This window comes from Apium graveolens, chromosome 2, assembly GCF_009905375.1.
Source record: "Apium graveolens cultivar Ventura chromosome 2, ASM990537v1, whole genome shotgun sequence".
Classification (NCBI taxonomy): domain Eukaryota; kingdom Viridiplantae; phylum Streptophyta; class Magnoliopsida; order Apiales; family Apiaceae; genus Apium; species Apium graveolens.
In genome coordinates, this window is record NC_133648.1 from 1,443,441 (window position 1) to 1,464,352 (window position 20,912).

Here is a 20,912-nt window from a genome sequence, read left to right on the forward strand (position 1 = left end):
TAATTTCAATTTTAAATTATTTTACCTAACAGTTTTAACAATACCGTTGAAGATATTCTTATTATTGTTTTAAACTGCAAAATCAAAAAAAATTATATATATATAGTAATAAAGATTATGTTACAATTTCCAAATTATTTTTCAATCATCAAAGTTTAACGCCTGTAAATTGAAAAGATTCTGATATGAAACTGGAACACGTTGTTATAATTGAACCTATCACTATTCACTACCCAATCCTATATGAGTTTTTAATAAGCCGATTTAAATTTATTTAATTATAAAATCAGCGGATATATGCAATCAGATCAGGTGATAGAGAATATTATGGCAAATCAAGCCCTTTATTACTTGTATAAATTTACAAAAAACAACTACTCGTATCCTTAAATACGTCAATACGTCCGGTCTATCTTCAACTGTTTTGATCCAAAATTTTAAATTTAAATCAGTAATTAATCTAAATTCTTATCCACATTTTTATGAACTCTAGCAACATACTGTAATTTATGGGACAATTTTTTAAAAATTGGATTATTTATCAAAAATTATTATTTAATCATGAAAAACATATGATCGAATTATTGTTAATCTATCTATCGTATTTATAAAGGAAAATACTAAATACCTCAAATTTTTATCCCAAAAATTTCCTCAAAACTGATGTGTCACATGAATAGTTGGTATCTTCTTAATAATAAAATGGGACATGCGTGCATTATGCGCCCATGAATTAAAATAAATCATGTGTCAGCCACATCATTTAATAAAAATTTTGGGGAACGATATTTGGAGAACCTAACACTACTCATTTATAAATGTCAAGTATATTTGGATGAAAAACTCAATTTCACCGAGTTTAAATAATGACTTACCAAATACTAAAAAAATGTTTCAATTTTAGAACATTTGTAAATTGTAATCATGCCATGAGAGATTATTTTAACACAATAAGTCTAAAAGAAAAAATAATTAAACAAATAATCTAAATATTTTGATAGCCAATCAGCTGCGGCCAACTAGCCATGTAGGGCCAGGTGTCATTTTATTATCATCATCTAAACAAAACATTCTTGCTCGCCTTTATAGATTCTTTTTTCTTATTCTAACTCTAAGTATTTATTTATATTTTAATTTTACAATACGTGTAAGATACCTACAAGTGTAAAGTTAAAAAAGGTACGATTATTACATGTCGCTTTTTCACATGTGATAATATTTTTTATTGAATAATTTTCCACGTACTAAAGCAAATCCATTGGTCACATTCATTATTTTATCTTACTAATATAATATTATTTTATTTGGAGTAATGCCGTTAAAAATGAGTATCAAAGATGAATGCTGATTAATATACGCTCTCTGTTTTGTTAAAAAGTATTAAAAATATAAATCATGTTCGGAACTTATTCTAAAATCTTAAAATTTTAATGCTTTATTAAATACGGGGGAAGATCCTGTTAGGGCATTTCTCGTCTTGAGGAGTACTGTATAAGATCCTATTACGGAAGGACTCAGATTCGAGTACTCCCACCTCCATTTATTTAATTTAAATATTGAATTTATAATTTGTATATTTGTTGTTATCAATCGTGACGGCCCGTATCGTACGGGGGAGATCATGTTAGGGCTTTTCACGTCTTGAAATGCAAAATATCTTGTTGAGGATTTTCTCTGCAAACTTAAAATTTTAGATGAACCGGATTTAGAATTATGGGCTGATTGATTAATCCCTATTTTAACACCAAAATGTTGATTAGTCAAACAGATTTTTAAAAAATATATATTATGGTAAGAAGGTATAACCACTAGAAACTTGGTTGGTGCCGTTTTGACATAATTAAACCTTAATTAATTTTAATTTCACTTTATTATACAGCATCGTCTTGAAATAAATAGAGTGCTATATTACCGACTTAAATTATAAGATCAAGAATTATGATTCGAATATTAATTATTTTCATATAATCTATAACTACTTATAATATAGATGAAAATCGCATAGTCATTATTAAATGATGAAAAATTAAACAAAGATCAAGAATAATTAAATCCTGAATAATGTGTTCCCGAGCTTAGGATAAATTTTTGGGATTTTTTGGAAAATACCCAAGGCTAAAAATATTTTTACAAAAATATTTTGTCACTTTTTAAAAAAATTGCAAAAATATTTTTTTAAGGTTGCTTTTGATTGCTGCTGCGCCTGCGGGGCCTCCTGCCACATCTGCAGTCACACAACTTGCACAGTCAGCTGCCACGTCAGCGTTGAGGGGACCCAAGTGCCATGTCAGCTGCCATGTCAGCGTTAGGGTGGGACCCAAGTGCCACGTCAACATTGGGTGGGGACCCAAGTGCCACGTCAGCTTTGGTATAGTCAACGCACAATCGGCGTAGGTACAGTCAGCGCACAGTCAGCATAGGTACAGTCAACATAGTATAATTATTAAATAATTAAAATAGTATATTTGCAATTAAGATAGTATATTTGCAATAAATTTGAAAAGATAGTATTTTTTGCAAAAAAACTTAGAAAAATTAGTATTTTTGGTAAATTCTCTAATTTTTTTATATATAAAATGACTTAATTTTCTTTCTCTTCTAATTCTTTCAAAAGTGGAACGAAGAATTTGAAGACAAAAAAAAATCTTCCTAAATCTACAATTTTATTTCCCTATTCCAAAAAAATATTTGAGAACAAGATGAAGAAATTAATTATTTACATTTTTTTCGAGAAAATGCTCAAATACCCATATTTCAGCATCAACCAGCCAAAATACTTAGATTCGGAGTGCATGACCATAAACATCGACAGAATACGTATTTTGAAAAGGAGTATCCAACTTTAAAAAAACACGCATTTTTTAAATGCACATCCCATGACACGCATTTCAAACATGTGTGTCTTCATTTATTTTAAAAAAAATATTTATTGAAGATACGCATTACACAAATATGCATTTAATTTTAATTATTTTTTTTTACATTTTCAATTTTTGATTACTGAAATAAAAAGAAAGATGTACATGTGTGACATGTGTATCCCCGCATTCTAAAAATGTGTGTTTCTGGATATGCATGTACTATGTACGCGTCATGTGAGTATTTTAAGACATCAATTTTGAATATGAACATTTTGGGTCATCTGTTTTTGCGGTGGACATTTAGGGAAATCACCCTTTTTTTCTCTACAAAAATATTTCTGAAATATGATGTGAACGCAAATACAAAACAGAGGTGAGTTCATTAACCGTCCAAAATCATAAAAAATTTAGTGCAAAATTTTAAATTTTCCGAAATAATTTATATATGCCGCCCTGAATATTATTATTAATCAAAATCCAGCTAAGCGCCTGCTTTCCTTAAACAAGTAGTATTATTGAGGCAGTGACGCAAAGATGACAACGAGCTGAGGAAATCAGAAGTTGATTTTTTTCAAGTCAATAAACCAAACTGGCTTCACATATAAAAATTCTTATTGTTGTAAATATAATAATACTATAAATTAAGAAGAGTGTGTGTATGTAATTTTTAGTTAAGCGACAAGTAAACAAACATCAACCTCAGTCAAGAAAATCAAGAAATAATGTCGAAACATGTATGTGTCATTTTGTATGTCATGGGGTCCCCCTTTTTGTATGATAGACAAGCTGAAATATGCGAGCAACAACGGCGAGAATCGGCGGATCTAGAAATTTTAGTTTAAAGGGATATCGGATAAATTTTGACAGTATTTTTTTATATTTTTGAATTTTTAAGAAATAATTTCATATATTTTTAAAAAATTTAATAATAAAAAAACATAAAATTTGATTTTATAGGAGACACGTGTTTTCCGGTGCCCCTTACTAGATCCTCCCGACAAGGATGAAGCTTTCTTTATTCGATAAATCACATGTTCAGTTCTTTTATCATATTATTTATAATATTTTACATATTAATAAAATAATATATTATGGCTTTGTCCGATATATGTTCATGTACACATATTAATTCCTTAGTTTCATGTAATTTTGTTGAGAGGAATTATTATTATTAATTGTGTTTTTTGTGCATACAAACATACTCCATTATCATTAAGTTTTCTTCTGACGGAACAATTATCATTAAGTTGGAGCCAATAAAAATTTGATAACTTATCTTTTATTGTGTGTCTTATATACACATAAGAAAATTCAATACATTACAACAATGTTAACGTGATTCTTCAAAAATATAATAATTTTTATTTTAATAGTTTATATGCGACCCTCGATTATAATAGTTGTTTTTGGGAAGCACTCAGTGTTGTAAAAATCGGGAATCGGGGAAGATCGGTCGAGCTACCGATTTAGGATTAACTGAAAATCGGGGATTAATCGAAAGAATCAATCGGGGTAAAAATCGGATATATTATATTATTAAATTATATTTAATATATTATTATAATTATATTATTTATTTATTAACAAATATATATTTATTATATCATAATTTCTATAATTATTCATATTTAAATTAATATAGTATTTTAATTTTAATAAATAATTATATATACTCCAATAAAGAAAAATTCGTAAAAATAAATCGGATTTTAAAGATCGAATCGGTCGGATACTTTGTAGGCGATTAATCGGGGATTAATCAGGGATTTTTAGAACCCTCGAAGCTTGAAAAAAGAGAAAAATAAAATTAAAATGCTTCACAAAAGCGACTACTATAAGAGAGAATCGAGATTGAAAGAGAACATGCATGGATATTGGGCTTCAAGTCTTCAATATTGCATGTTGGGCTTTATGATAAAATTGATGGACTTTGCAACCTTGTTTGTGGTTATTCTCTCTCATCAAACATTTTATCTCGTTTGTAAGTCTTAACAAATTACATGAATTAAATTTACTAATCCAAAAAGAATTACTTCCCGTGTTTCAATTTATCCGTCTTATTTAATTTTTGTGATCAAATTAACTTAATTTTGACTATAATTTAAATATATTAGTTTACCAGAAAATTATAAAAGTTATATCATCGGAAATTATATTTAATCTAATTTAAAATATAATTTCCGGTTTCTTAAAATTATGAAGAAATGATTTGATTTTTATTTAAAAATTTGTTCATAAAAGTTTAAATAAAACAAGTAAATTGGCACATAGAAAATATAATAATGAAAGTCATAATTTAATTGAACTCAAATAACTCAAAGTAAAAGTTTACCGATTATGCTTTTTGATAATTTTTAGAGTTCGATAAATTTTTGGCGGTAGCATTTATTTTCGTTTTGTCAGTTGAGTTAGTACCCATTTTTTATATGGTCTCATTCACAATTATTATTATTATTATTATTTATTTAAATATCAAGTTATGTTCTTCAACTTATCATTTAATCTTTGTAAAGGGTTTATTGCAATGCAATAAGCAAAATCTCAATATCTTATAAAGGGCTCATCGCAATGCAATAAGCAAAATCTTCCAAAATGACCAAATCATTAACACAATAGTCATGATTACAAGTGTCCCCTAATGCTCGTGACATGGCCAGACAATTTAAATATACCGCATAAGAGGTTTCAAGCACGAAATTACCTATTTGTGACGGTTATCTTACAAACTCTCAAATCATATATTTATTACAAATTATATCATTTATATATAACAAGCGGGAGGTACTTCTTATTAAAAATTTTGGTCATGTACCGCCAAAATAATTTCAACCGTTAATCTGATATACTTAAAAATAGACGGTTAAGATAATATATATTTAGAATAAATGTATTCATAATAGTATCATAAATAAAAAATGATTACATTATTGTAATACTATTCAAACACCGGTTGCAATACAATCCTAAACAAAATATTATTAGAGATTTAACCAATCGTAAATTTTAAAGGATTACATCCATACACCAAAATATGATATAATGATACAATCATTAGATTAAGTATGATTAAATATTGTACTATATTTAGCTATAATTCAATTTCTCATCAGTAAATTTTATAATATAAATTAAAATACAAACTAGAAACCTCCACAAATTCACTAATTTACATACTGAAAACCAAAAAATATAAAAATAAATTATATTTAACAATTTAGTGGCCATCACTAAATTACATACAAATAATTAGTAAATTACATACACGTATTTTTTTCTTACTTGTCAACAATTACAACAGGTTTATGTGGGTCTTTCTGTTGAAAAGTAAAGATGAAGCACTGAGTGCTTTTAAGAGCTTCTGTACCTTGGTCGAAAATAAATCAGGAAAGAAAGTCAAGGTGTTCAGAACGGATCGAGGTGGGGAAATTTTGCTCGCAGGAATTTAAAACTTATTTTGAGAGTAAAGGGATAGAGAGGCATTACACTGCACCTTATTCACCTCAACAGAACAACATAGTAGAAAGATGAAATCGAACGGTGATGGAAATGGCACGTAGTTGTTTAAAAGAGACTGAACTACCTTCGAAATTCTGGGGTGAGGCCGTTCGACACTCCATTTATATATTGAATAAATTTCCAACGAGAGCTTTAACGGGATAGACTCCCTACGAGGCCTGGTATGGAAAGAAACCCGATGTAGGTCATGTGCGTGTTTTTGGGTGTCTTGCACACATGAAGGTACCAAGTTGCAAAACTGGGAAGCTAGATGACAGAAGTATTAATATTTTGAACCTTGGAAAAGAACCAGGAACAAAAGCCTATCGACTTTATGATCTGGTGAAGAAAAGTGTTTGCGTTAGTAGAGATGTGGTATTCGAGGAGGACAAATATTGGATGTGGGACAAACAAGAAAGGAACAATGAATCAGATAATTGGTTCTCGGTTATTGATGAAGTCAGAGAAGGGAAATGTACTATGAGGAATCTGATGGTGGAAATGTGCACGAGCATAGTAATAAAGAAGGAACAACCAATAATAATCAGAGTCCATCATCTGCACAGACATAGAGCTCTCAGCTAAACAGTGACAGCTACGACGCTAGTGAACCACCAAGAAAGTTTAGAGTACTATCAGACATATACAATCATACAGACCCTGTTGAGACAGACGAGAAGCTATTGGTGATGTGTGTTGAAGAACCAACTTGTTACAAACAAGCAACTAAGACAAAGGAATGGAAGGAGCCTATGGTTCGAGAAATGGATTCCATAGAGAAAAATAACACCTGACATCTGACTAAACTCCCGGAGGGACAAAGGGCTATTGGTTTGAAATATATTTACAAGCTTAAAAGAGATGTTGATGGGAACATAGTGAAATACAAGGCCAGAATCGTTGCTAAGGGTTATGTCCAAGAGAAAGGGGTGGACTTCAACGAAATATTCGCTCCGGTGACACGTATAGAAATTGTGAGACTTTTATTAGTTTTGCAGCTAAAAATGGATGGAGAGTGCATCACTTGGACGTCTAGACGATATTCTTGAATGGTGAAATCAATGAGGAGGTCTATGTATGCCAGCAGAAGGTTTTGAAGTGAAGGAAAGGAACAGTGTGCATACAAATTGGCCAAAGCATTGTATGGTTTGAGGCAGACTCCTCGAGCATGATATGCTAAATTAAACAAGTGCCTCGATAATCTTGGTTTCACTAGGTGCCCTTATGAAAACGCTGTGTATATGAGGAAGGAATGTGATGTCTCATTGATTATAGGTGTCTATGTGGACGACCTTCTAATTACGGGATCAAATAGTCCTGCGATCAAAAATTTAAAATCCAGATGGGGAGAATTTTTGAAATGATAGATATGGGGGAGTTGAGCTACTATCTGGGAATTGAAGTACACCGAGGATACGACTTTATCGAGCTGAAACATACAGGGTATGCGAAAAAGTGCTTGAGAAAGCTGGAATGTCAAGCCACCATCATTCGAAATATCCCATGGATCCAAGTGTGCAAATTAACAAAGATGAAGGTGGGAAAAATGTGAATGCTATAGACTACAGAAGCTTGGTTGGTTGCCTACGATATCTGGTTCACACAAGACCTGACATATCTTTTGATGTGGGAGTTGTTAGTCGTTATATGGAACAACCAACAATACTGCACTTGGAAGCTGTCAAACGAGTTCTCAGATACATAAAGGGAACAACACATTATGGCCCGGTGTATTCAAGGAACAGTAAAAACCATCTGCTCTTGGGATACTCGGATAGTGATCTAACATGTTAGATAGACGACAGGAAAAGTACGGGGGGCATGGTATTTTATCTCAATGAGAGATGATTACGTGGATTTCTTACAAACAACGCTGTGTGGCGTTGTTTTCATGTGAGGCCGAGTTCATGGCAGCTACACCTACAGCCTGCCAAGGGATTTGGCTTAGAAATGTGCTGCAACTAATAACAAGTAAAGTTATTGGACCGGTCATCATTCACATTGATAACAAATCAACCTTAGATTTGGCCAAGAGTCCGGTTTTTCATGGGCGTAACAAACATATCAACATCCGTTATCACTTCATTAGGCAATGTGTGGAATGTAATAAAGTTGTTATCACACATGTTAACAGTGAAGGACCGAAGGCGGATATATTGACAAAGGCCTTGACAACAGTTAAGTTCGAGAGGATGCGCGCATTGTTGGAGGTCAAGAATTTAGGCAAGCAAATCTCAGATTAAGGGGGGAGATTGTTGAGTTTTAATTTGATATTTGATTGCTTGCGAATTGATTTTATTTTTTTGAGTAATAAGTGTTGGAAGAGATTACATACAGCTTGATCGTGACAATCAGTTGAGTGATTTTTGGATCCACAAATCAATGATAGAAGTTTAGTAGGAGTTTTCCTTATTTCTTTCCTAATTTTTAGATGTTTGTGTTGCAATAGTCCTTTATATGTACCTTGTAGGTCATTAATAAAAAAAGCAAGTCTTTGACATTGCATTACTGGTGTTCTTGTTTCTCAGTTTCTAATATATACACTTAGAGGCCATTTGTTTTTAACTTAATGAAGCTGAATGAACGGTGATATAAATCGCTCATATATTCAGATTATTTGGCCATAAATTATAAGGGTCTGAACCATTCAAAAGATGCTGAGCGATTCCTGTCAAAAACTACAGCAGAATGATTCATGAGTATAAAACGTAAGTAAATAAATATCAATATCCTGACTTTCGTTGTGTGCAGCCTAAACATAAAAAAATAGGTAAGGTATTATGATTCTTTAACATAGGTTGCAATCTTACTATTGTAATTTAATTTTTTTTATTCAAATATTTGAAAAGAACATAAAATAAATTTCTAAATCAATTATTATATGTATGACAAATAATTTAATTATAAAATGATATATACTTAGTTATTGTATTATAGACAGAATAAACATTTAAATTATTAAAATTATTTTTTAATATCATATTAGATTAACATTGAAAGGTAATATACAATGTGGAAAAAAACTGATATATATGATGGGCCTGGTCCTGTGTATAGTACTGTATGTATTACGTAGAGAGAATAAAACAAAACAAACTATCTATTACTCCCATACTTAAAACTGAAGGGATACATGCATATGTAGCAAACGTAGTGCTGCTAACCACTACTCCTAAAAACTCTCCACTACACTGTACTCTCCTAATAATGCTGAAAATAAACTCACGACTAAGTCATCTCCTGTAGACTAGGATGACAATGTATTTAATTTAAAACAACTAACTAAAATAATAAAATAATGAAACAAGTTTAGATTAATTTTACAACAATCTCTCCCTTAATCTAAACTTATCTCATGCAATCCTTCTAGCCCACATGACTATTGAACTGAGCCCGTATGGCTAATAATCTGAGCCCGTTTGGCTAAACTTATGACTATAACAAAATTTGTTCATCATCCTTGACGACTGCCATGTTTACTTCCCGCCTCTTCTCTCTTTCCCGTCATGATTTGCTACATTCTGACGCATAGTGTCCCAAGGTGTTACAGTTGTAGCACCTGATCCTACTCTGGTCACGGAAATAACCACCTCTAGTTCTTTGATTCTGAGATGCCAAGAGAAGTTGTTGTCTGTCTGCGCTCTCAGACCTGCCCTTCATCCTCTCCTTGGGAGCTTTAAGACGACCCACTAACTTTTCAACCGCCATAGCTTTCATATCTCCGAACTGTTCGATATTTGAAGCTATATGGAAAAATTTATCAGGGACTGAACGTAGGATCTTCCTCACAATGCTTGATTCCTCCATCACTTCTCCAAGAACCTGTATGTTGGTTGCTATCCCGCTCAGCTTCATACAAAAATCGTCGATGTTATCTGTCTCCTTCATGGTAAGAGACTCAAACTCTCCCTTTAACGTTTGTACTTAGCCTCCTTCACTCGCTCTGCTCATACACACATCATTTTAATAGCTTCCCAAGCTTCCTTTGCGGTTTCTTTCTCAGCAATAGTCAGCAACACTTCTTCTGGCACGCCTTGGTATATAGCTGCAAGAGCTATCTGTACCGTCCTCTCATCAACAACAATCTTTGGGTCTCCTTCGATCGCACCCAAACACCTTGCGCCTTCATGAAAATCTTCATTTTCAGGGACGATGTTGTATAGTTACTTTTCGTTAACATTTGATAGCTTAAACCCACAGAGCCTTCTTTTATCTTGGTTATCTCCATGGTTACGTTTGTGTGTTTGGGTTGATATTCGGGCATACACCACCTGGAGCTCTGATACCAAATGCGAAAAAAAACTGATATATGTGATGAGCCTGATCCTGTGTATAGTACTATATGTATTACGTAGAGAGAATAAAACAAAACAAACTATCTATTACTTTCATACTTAAAACTGGAAGGGATACATGCATATATAGCAGACGTAGTGCTGCTAACCACTACTCCTAAAAACTCTCCACTACACTGAACCCTCCTAATAATGCTCAAAACAAACTCATGACTAAGTCATCTCCTGTAGACTAGGATGACAATTTATTTAATTTAAAAATAACTAACTAAAATAATAATTTCACAAAAATAATAATAATAAAATAATGAAACAAGTTTAGATTAATTTTTCAACATACAATGTTAGTTATTTCAAACTAAAATAAAATATTAATGTCCTTCAGAAGTTTTCAGATTTTTTCTACCAAACAAAATTATTCATTAATTATTCAAATATCTCAATCATTCAGAAATTAGCATTCAGATTTGCCAAATGACCCCTTAATTTATCAGTACTTATATATATTTTTGTAGTGTAAGACAAAAATAGGTTAAAATGGTCCAGGAAGCATATATAAGTCTGAAATTTTTTCCTTTGCTGCTTTGCAGAAACCAGGCAGCAGATAATACCCCCACCACCCCTCTGAAACCAACATCCTCACATTTATCTAAAGCTGAGTGTAATGATGTAATAAATGACATGTCCACAAAATTATATCACCTGCGTGTTACACTTAAGTCCCTCACTAAGGAAATGCTAAAATTAAAGAAAACAATTTATTTTTAAGTGAGAGGAATAATGTGTTAGAGTCTCAATTTATTGAATTTGAGAAATTGAGAATTGAGTGTAAGATTGCCAATGATGAATTAACTGAGTCCTTGAAGAAAGAAGAGATTTTAAAGAAACAGCTTGAACGAGAACAGGAAGTGATTAAGGCATGTAAATCATCTAGAGATGTTCTTGCTCAAAGCACTAAAGTTCAAGGTATTGAGTCATTTTACGATACAGCCTGGAAGAAAAGTAAAGAGAAGCTTGAGTCCAATTTGGTTGAAGGATTGTTGACAGATGTGGACTCGACAAATGATGAAAATCATCCGTTGGATAATCAAAATAATTAATGTCGCATTAGTTAGACCTGATTTGGTCCAAGGGAAAAGCCCAATTAATGAGGCCCAAACCCTAATTATTTATTAATTTCATAATTAATAAGGGGGCAATTAAACAACCCAATAAATGTGTTCAAATAAGTAACTACTTCTATAAGAAGTATCCTCCAAGCAACCTAAATTTAGAAGAAAACTAATTCATGCTTTCTAGGACTCCAAAGTCCAATCAGAGGTGGAGACTTGCCCACCAAGTCACCAATTATACCCTAATTCCTAGACTCTCAACGTCTATATAAAGGGTCTTACCCCTTCAATTTCGAAAGAAGGTTTTTTTGGACAAGAGCTCCACACGTCACGATTCCGTGAGAACACCCTATAAACCACTAGGCCATTACCTGGAACGACGTTTTAGATTCAGCCCTTGAAGAACATGAAATTCAATACGTCCTTCGTGAGCTCTCGCTGCCATAGGTCCGAGGTCAAACATCACCAAGAACTATGTTTTGGCTTGATGGTTGGCATACGCCAAGGTACGTAGGCATCTTGTAAGGGCATATTCAAGTCACGAAACACAAGCGCAACCATTAAAGCTCGAAGCTTATCAAACTCTAACATTAAATACGCGTAATTAATACATCCACGTTTTTATCCATAATATTTGGCGCCGTCTGTGGGAAGAAGATGACAAACATGAAAGCACGAAGAAATACCGAGAAACCACTTGTTGCGATGCACAACTTCATATCCACCGTTGATATACTACCACAGTCAATCCTCATGCTTAGGGGGCTGATCTCTCAGGGACGGAGATCCCCATTACCCAATAGCTGATCCAAAGAATAGTCTCTAACCTCAAGGGATGCATAATTAAGGGAAGAGTCCCAAACTATAGATGATGCTCTCATTAATGAACACCTAAATTTCAGATGTTAATAATTGAGCCTCCTTCAAGGGTGAAAGATCACACACCTTATGGGATATAAAATTTTGAGGAGGAACGCAACGTCGAGTACATGAGAAGTACGAACCTTGGTATTTGTAAGGGTTAAACTTTATTGAAGGGAGACGTTACGATTTATATGATCCCCACATCGAGGATAGTGATTGTTCATATGAAGAGGAGATCACCCCAAGAAGGGTATAGCCGAGCAATGAATTTGTTGTCAAATGGTGTTTTTAGTCCCGAAGACGTGAAAGGGCGAATGCCCAAATCATAAAGAAGAAGATCCGTGCTCATGAAGCACACATCCCAAAACCCCAAAAAGATCCGGAATCATAAAGCGATCAAGATCTACCATCTACAACTCAAGTTGTCGCTTCCATCATTGAAGTACCACAACTTTCAGTCACAAAACCAAGAAGCCGGTCGCGTAATAATGGGATTCCTTATGACCCAAACATTGATTCAATGGACCGATACCCAATCTCAAGGAGTAGAAAACTAAGGGATGAATCCCCAATAGTATTTCAGTTTTCGTTATGAAACCTGTATTTTAGATAAATGTTTTCCGATAGTTTTTATGGAGAGAACTTATATGGAGATCATAAAAATACTGAACTGATGACTTTTTAGAGTTTTGGATAAAAATTAGTCAGACTTGAAACTTGATCAACAATCCTGGCACAGAGTGAATAAATCGAGTTCATTATTCGAGCTTCACCTAGTAAATCGAATTCATTAATTCGAGTTTCGCCAAGTAACTTGGAGCTGTACAGATACTATTGCAACAATTACATTGCAGAATTCCTGCAGAGTGAGTCCCTTGTTGCGAACATGAACCTTTCGACGAGTTGAGCAGCTCTGAGCCGAGTGTTATTCGTCACATTTAGATATGTTGTTATATCTGCAGAGTTCGGAACACACCAGAAACAATTAGTAATAAATAGTGACATATCAACAAAAGAGACCAATTAGTATACTGTAGTTGTAAAACCTGATCTATTGAGGCAAACTTGACCATAAACAACTTTAAAGTTATCATATAATCGAGCTCGGGGGTATTTAAAATTTTATGTTTTGTTATTATGTATGGAAATGAGATTAATGCAATATAGATATATATAAATTAAACTAGACAGCATGATTATACTTAATAAACTGAATACTTGATGAAATAGTAAAAACAGCAAACATAGGACAAAATATCGTCCGATTCCCGAGTTTTAAACACTGTTCGTAAAAATAGGCTTTTCAATGAGTAGTTTTTGTCTTTTTTCCTAGTAAAGGAGCACCCCAAATTAAGAGTAATTGGCAGTTTGTAACCTACTTTTATTTTCATTTTTGTGATTTGGGTTTACATTATTTTTTATGTCAACTTACACCCCATAAAATTAATTTCGCTTCTATTTGTACCCCATTGACGACTTTCCACCCAAGTTGACCGTTAACTTTAATGGAATCGGGGGCATTTCAGTAAATCACTAATTAAACCAAAAGAAAATAAGAGTATTTGGCACTTTGTAACCCATTTCTTTGGGCGTTTTTCAATTTGGGTCTATATTATATTTCCTTGCAAGTTGCACATTTAACTTTGAATTTCGCTTTGTTTTGCACCACCTGGACCATTTTTAACTTTTATATCATGGGTAAAATCGAAAATTTCTGGTTTCCAAGAGCCAATCGTCGGATCCTTAGATTTCCCGGTCAAAACCAACAAAAAAAATACATAAATCGATTGTAAATAGGGCTGAGAAAATTGAACCGAAACTGAAAAACCGAACTGAACCGTACTAATTCAGTTCGGTCCTGATTTTTCAAAATTCGGTTTGGTCCGATTCTTTTAAAAAATATTTCGGTCCAGACCGAATTGACCGAATAGACCAAATCATAAATATTATAATTTTATATTATATATTTACATATATCTAAAAATTATAATCATAGTTTTTAATTTTTAATTATACTGTTACACTCTTAGAACTCTACATATCTCCTTACTTTAATTATATTTTAGATTTTTTACGTTTTGGTTTGAAATTTTTAATAAAATTTTCTTTTTAAAAAAAAATCGGTCCGTTTGGTCCAAAACTGGACCGAATCGAATTATTTGGGTCCGGTCCATAATAAAATTTCGGTCCGGTTCGATCCAAGAAAAAATGATAATTCAATTTTTCGGTCTATTCGATTCGGTCCGGTTTTGGACCGAACCGACCGAATGCTCAGCCCCATTTGCAAATAACAAGCAAAAGTTATTTGTAATATCAAATTTCATGAAAAATGCCAAAAAATCAAACCCCCAATTCGAAATAAGAATCCTAGAATCGAGTTGAATTTTTTATTTTAGCGAATATGGACCGACCTATTAAATATTCGCTCCATTTATAATTAGATTTTTTTATCAGATTGAATCCATGATCGAATCTTTCATGATATAACTTGCAAGGGAACATAATATAGACCTGAATTGAAAAAATTTCCTAAGAAATGAGTTAAAAAGTGTCAATTACTCTTATTTTCGTCTATTTTAATTAGTAATTTACTGAAACGCCCCCGCTTCCGTTAAGGTTAACAGTTATCTTGGATCGAAAGTCGTCATTGGGGTGCAAATAGAAGCGAAATTAATTTTTATGGGGTGCATGTTGACAGAGAAAATAATGTAGACCCAAATCATAAAAATGAAAATAAAAGTGGGTTACGAACTGCCAATTACTCCCAAATTAACTTCAAAAGGAAATCTTATGCTATAGTTGTGATATTTTTCCCACTTTCCATTATTAGTTTTCAAATCTGAATATGAATAAATAATAGTTATGGTCCTTGTAATTACTAAATAGATATATTTACATAGATATGTAGAATGCCTGATTGCGTATCACAGAATACAACTTGATACATGAAAGGATTAAAACAAAGAAGTTACCATACATATAGTTACATAATTCCCTATAAATTGTGATTCACATTCTCCAAACCAAAAATCTAACATCTCAAGAAATTGTGATTCAAGTTCTCTGAGACGCAGAACCAAACTCTTTCTCCGGGAATTTGTTCGATTAATGATGAATCTTCACAAGGTCATGGTACGAAACATATAACTTGTATCACGCTCATGTATAATGCTAAAGATTTGTTGTTTCAACTTGAATTTTCTGTAGTTTCAATTTGAATTTGTTTAAGATATGGTATGCCTATTTAACTGATTTTATGTGATTGAGTACAGATATATGTGTTGAGAGTGTACGCGGATCTGAGGTCGGAGGCAAGCAGAAATAAGTTGCTGGAAGTTCTATCTTCTGTTTCCGTTTCCGGTGCGTTTGTATAGTAGGGTTCCGTAAATTTTTAATTTTTGAAGATAACTTTTGGTAGTTGTATATGATGAGTTGTGAGGAAGATCTTCAATGATTGTATCGCGGCTTAATAACCTTTCGGTCCCTGAAATATGAACCGTTATATCTATCAGCTCCAAAAGTATGAAGTCATACCTTTTAACCCTTGTAGTAGTAGATATAGTTCCTTTAGCCCTTTTCGGCAATAAAACAACGTATCGGTAATATCGGAGACTTCATACTTTTAGGGCTGATAGGTATAACAGCTAGGGGCCGAAAGGTTATTAAGCCTTGTATCGCACATATACACATGTATCTTATCTTGCACTAAGTCTGGGTCTCTGACTATGTTTAGTTTGGTTTAATATATACCATGAGTTGTGAGTTTATAAAGGATCACAGGATTTGTTTGCCATAATAACACAATGTTACATTACATGCAGAAACTTCCATAAATCTAGATCCGGAAACAGGAATAATACATATAACAGATTCACTGGACATAGACTTGGTGCTGCATACTTTAGCCAAGTCCGGTTACAGAGTAAAGCTGGTTCGTACAATTTCTCCGGCCGTAGGGCTTCTACATCCTACTTTTTATCGTCAGAGGAGGCCACAACCCGGTAACGTTGCTTACGATGATTCTTCGTATGTAGGGTATGTTACATCAGTTGACATTGTTCATAACTTTGGTTAATTTACAAAATTTAGTATTCAGTAATTAGTATTACATATCTAATTTGCCATTTTATTTGTTTCAAGTGACTACTATGGATATGGATTGTCTCGCGGCCAGCAAGACAGTCAAATCAGTTACACTGATAGATATGAAGGTGCCCTTCACTACCCTCTGCATACAAACCACTGTCACCGGCCACTGCCACCCTGCCACCAGGACAATCGACTCGAATGCACCCACCACCATCACTGCTGCCATGGTAGAAATGTATGTGCCCTCCGCCACCAACATGGTATAAACCACTGTCGCCACGACAATCGATACCATGAGGGAATTGGATGCGCCAACCACCATCAATGCCATGGGGGATATGGATGTGCACTTCACCACCACCACCATTGCAGACATTAAGAATGCACTGGTTCATAATAAGAGCAGGATATGAATGAAGAACTTCCCAAGTTAATGATCTGCATAGAACTATATCTAATTAGCTTTTGGTCTATTCAATTTAATATGAACTAATTTGGACAATACTACATTAGTTTATGATTTTTTCTTAGTTGATGATTGATTAAAATTTTGGGTCTATTACTATGTTTGCATTGCTTCTTTTCTGTCATCTGTTTTTTTTTTCTTTTGCACCAATTCTTTCATGTATCAAGTTGTATTCTGTGATACGCATTCAGGCATTCTTTATATATTTCTATGTAAATATATATCTATTTTGTGAATACAAGGACCATAACTGTTATTTATTCATATTCAGATTTGAAAAATAATAATGGAAGGTGAGAAAAAGGATAAACGAAGCTGACTCGTCCTAATATTTTACCTCATTTTATTTGGTTTTTCTATCATCTCCGTTAATACTCCTACCACTCATTGAGAAGCCTATTTCCAGGAACAGTGTTGTAAAACTCGGGAATCGGATGATATTTTGTCCTCTGTTTGCTGTTTCTACTAGTCTTGTTTAATTTGTATATATCTATTATGCATTAATCTCATTTCCATACATAATAACAAAACATAAAATTTTAAATGCCCCGAGCTCCATTATATGAAAACTTTAAAGTTGTTTATGGTCATGTTTTTTTTTTTTTTTTTTTGCTAAATATTTATGGTCATGTTTGCCTCAACAGATCAGGTTTTGCAACTACAGTATACTAATTGGTCTCTTTTGTTCAATCCGAGATATGTCACTATTTATTACTAATTGTTTCTGGCGTTTTCCGAACTTTAAGGTTTGCTTACACGTGCTATGTTGAAGTGTTTCAGGTTTTGCATGTTTAATGCTATTTAAGCTCAATATTTATCCTGTATTCTGGTTGTTAACAGAGTGATACAAAAGCTTTTTCTGATTGATGAAGATGCAGTACTATACCTAAAAGGTCATAATGGGAAATATTTTGTTGATATAGCAGAGAAAAACCTTGTTCTAACTTCTAGGTTAGAACTTTTGTGGCTTCTTTTGATGACTTTGTAAACAGTAGACTGTTCTGAGATAATCAAATATTTCAGATCAAATATTTAAAAATGCATGTCTGCATTTTTAAATCTGGGTTCCAGCAATGGTTGTATCATTTTACCAAGAGTCACACAAAATTCTAATAAACAAAGACCAAAGCTTATGAGTTATGATGCTCTACTTCTTAACCCAGGCAGAAACACTGTTTAAAGCTGCCGCACACACCAGGAGTCAAACTCTGGACCTCCCGTGAGGAGGTCCTCACTAGGCAGGGAAAGTTGATGCTCCAAGCCAAAAGGAAACAAGTTGTCAGGCTGCACGACTGAAGAATCACTTGAACATGCTGGATCGCTCTCGCCTTCCCGATCACCGTGGGGTCTTTGACATAGTCCTTATTTGTTTTCCAGTGGTAGACAACATATTCCACCTTTGAAGTTATTAGTCATTAGCAGTTGCTTGCAGTCAACTTTGATTTCGAGAGACAAAATTGAACAACGCTTGTTTACTGGTTTTTGGCAATAGTATATTAACATGTAGTCCCACAAACTCACACTTCTGTACTGCTTTCATATTATTGAATTACATGTATGAATTGTAACAACCTTGTACAGGTCGTTTAGCATAATTAAATGTTATTAGAAATGAGGGGATGAGATATAATATAAAATAGGGTTTTTTTTGTCTGGAGTGGAGGATGTAAACAACTTTGAAGTTGTTAGCAGCACTGTGGATGCTATTAGATGTCTTGATTGAACAAGAATATTTGTTTTCCAGTCTCCTTGACTAGATGAACACGCATGAACACGCGTGTTAGGTGAAAGATATATATATATATATAGCTCTCTCCTAGGGTTTAAAACTGAGCAGAGATTCATAAATCATCGCCTCGCCTGTCTCATAGTCTAGCTAACACTTTTCATTTGTTTTTCGTATGACACTACTACTTCCGCTAACGAAACAACTCTAACTCAACCACTGCACCAACCTTTTGTTGGCTACTACTTCCGCTAACGAAACAACTCTAACTCAACCACCGCACCGACCTTTTGTTGGCTCATGTAAGTTGCAAAGTTTCCTCCTCCTGAGCAAGGTAATTCCTCAATCTCCATACTTGGTCTAATTTTTATTTTTCGCATTTCAGGTGGCAGATTGCAAGTACAATTACACAAGAGAAAAGAACAGGTGGCAGCCGGTTCCTTGAGCCCCTTTGGTCTTCTTTAGGGTTGTTCACGAACCGAGCCGAGTCGAGTTTTGACCGAATCGAGCCGAGCTTTATTTTTTTCTGACGAATCGAGCCGAGCCGAGCCTTCTTATCGAACAAAAAATCGTGTTCGAGCTCGAGCTCGTTAACTAACGAGCCGAACACGAGTTTGTTCGCGAACAAAAACGAGCCGAACCGAGCCGAGCGATAACCGAGCAGCTCACTAAGAGATTAATTTTTTTTTTTTTTGCCCAAACCAACTAATTAAAGTCCAACCCACTTATCAATATCGGCTGAAATCTTTAATCTCATTCTCTCCTAATTTGACCTTACACCTAAATCCCTAAATCCCCAAATTCCTAATTCCCATTTTATTTAGTAAGATAGAATTTCTAATATTTCTTTTGTTATGTTTATTTGTTTTCTTTGTATAATTTTCTTGGTGAGTTTTGCATGTATATTGTGTGCTGAGTTTTGTATGTATATTTTTGTGAAAGACTTGATTTGGAGACTTGATTTTAGATTCTGGTGATTTCAATCTCAGTGAGGTTTGTGACGTTCTTGGTGAGTTTTAAGCCATCCAATGAAATTGAAGGCAATGTTCATCAATGAAATGAATAAAGGTCAGGGAAAGTGTATATATATATATAGCTTTGTTTCATCCTTAATAGCATTAATGTCCTTCTGTTCTACATTTCTTCATCACGGCTAAGCTCTGTAGATCTTCTCGTATGAAAAATATTCTGAAAATGTTATATTTTTTTCGAGTTTTAACGAGCCGAACTCGAGTCGAACAAGTTCGAGCCGAGTTCGAGCCGAACATACAAAAGTTCGGCTCGAGCTCGTTTTTATTAACGAACACATTTTTGTGTTCGAGCTCGAGCTCTTACCGAGCTGAGCTCGTACCGAGCTGAGCTCGAGCTTGTTCGCAAACAACGCTATTCGTGAACAGCCCTAGTCTTCTTTTAACACCTGTAAGTTGTTATTAAAGCAACTGACTTGAGTACTTTTCGTAGCTTTACGAGTTCGTTTTTCTATAAACCAGTTTCAAAGATTTTCTTCGCCCTGAATAGAACTAGTTCCATCTGAGCAAATTGGAGGGCCAAGCCATATGTTCATATTAGAAAAAATGTTAAAAATAACAATTTTTTGGTGTAAATTGTTGAAAATACTCATTTTAGAAGTGGATGGCTGAAAATACCAATTTGGATACGCATTTATCATTTGGGTATCCTGTTTTGTATTAGATATAGATACGCATTTGTCAAATGGGTATTCAATTTTTTTAAAGATACACATTTGACAAATGCGTATATCAATGGTAATACCCAAACTACAAATGTCTATCTCTAGTAATTTTCTTAGATACCCAATTCTTAAATGCGTATTACACTTACCCAATTACAAAATGTGTAACCAAAACGGTATTTTCAGCCATGTGTTTAAAAAATGGGTATTTTCGGCCATTATACCCAAAAAATGAATATTTTTAAATATCACCCTTCATATTACACAATATACCAGATATGCAAGTATGGTCCCACTTGTATATATGATTA

General features: G+C 33.7%; 1 protein-coding gene across 1 annotated transcript; it reads left to right on the forward strand.

Moving 5' to 3' along the window:
* The first annotated feature begins 15,538 nt into the window (after positions 1 to 15,538).
* LOC141705353 (uncharacterized) lies at positions 15,539 to 17,275 on the forward strand. The gene is made up of 4 exons (XM_074508357.1): positions 15,539 to 15,759; positions 15,900 to 15,987; positions 16,449 to 16,662; positions 16,768 to 17,275. Exons 1-4 carry the CDS (start codon positions 15,736 to 15,738, stop codon positions 17,093 to 17,095), a joined length of 654 nt encoding a protein of 217 aa, XP_074364458.1. The 5' UTR covers positions 15,539 to 15,735; the 3' UTR covers positions 17,096 to 17,275.
* Positions 17,276 to 20,912: the final 3,637 nt, after the last annotated feature.

Bases quoted from the DNA above. Each gene is read 5' to 3' on its own strand.
- LOC141705353 (XM_074508357.1), top strand. From the start codon at position 15,736: ATGATGAATCTTCACAAGGTCATG. The intron at 15,760-15,899 runs GTACGAAACATA...GATTGAGTACAG, and splicing joins TGAATCTTCACAAGGTCATG to ATATATGTGTTGAGAGTGTA. The intron at 15,988-16,448 runs GTGCGTTTGTAT...CATTACATGCAG, and splicing joins ATCTTCTGTTTCCGTTTCCG to AAACTTCCATAAATCTAGAT.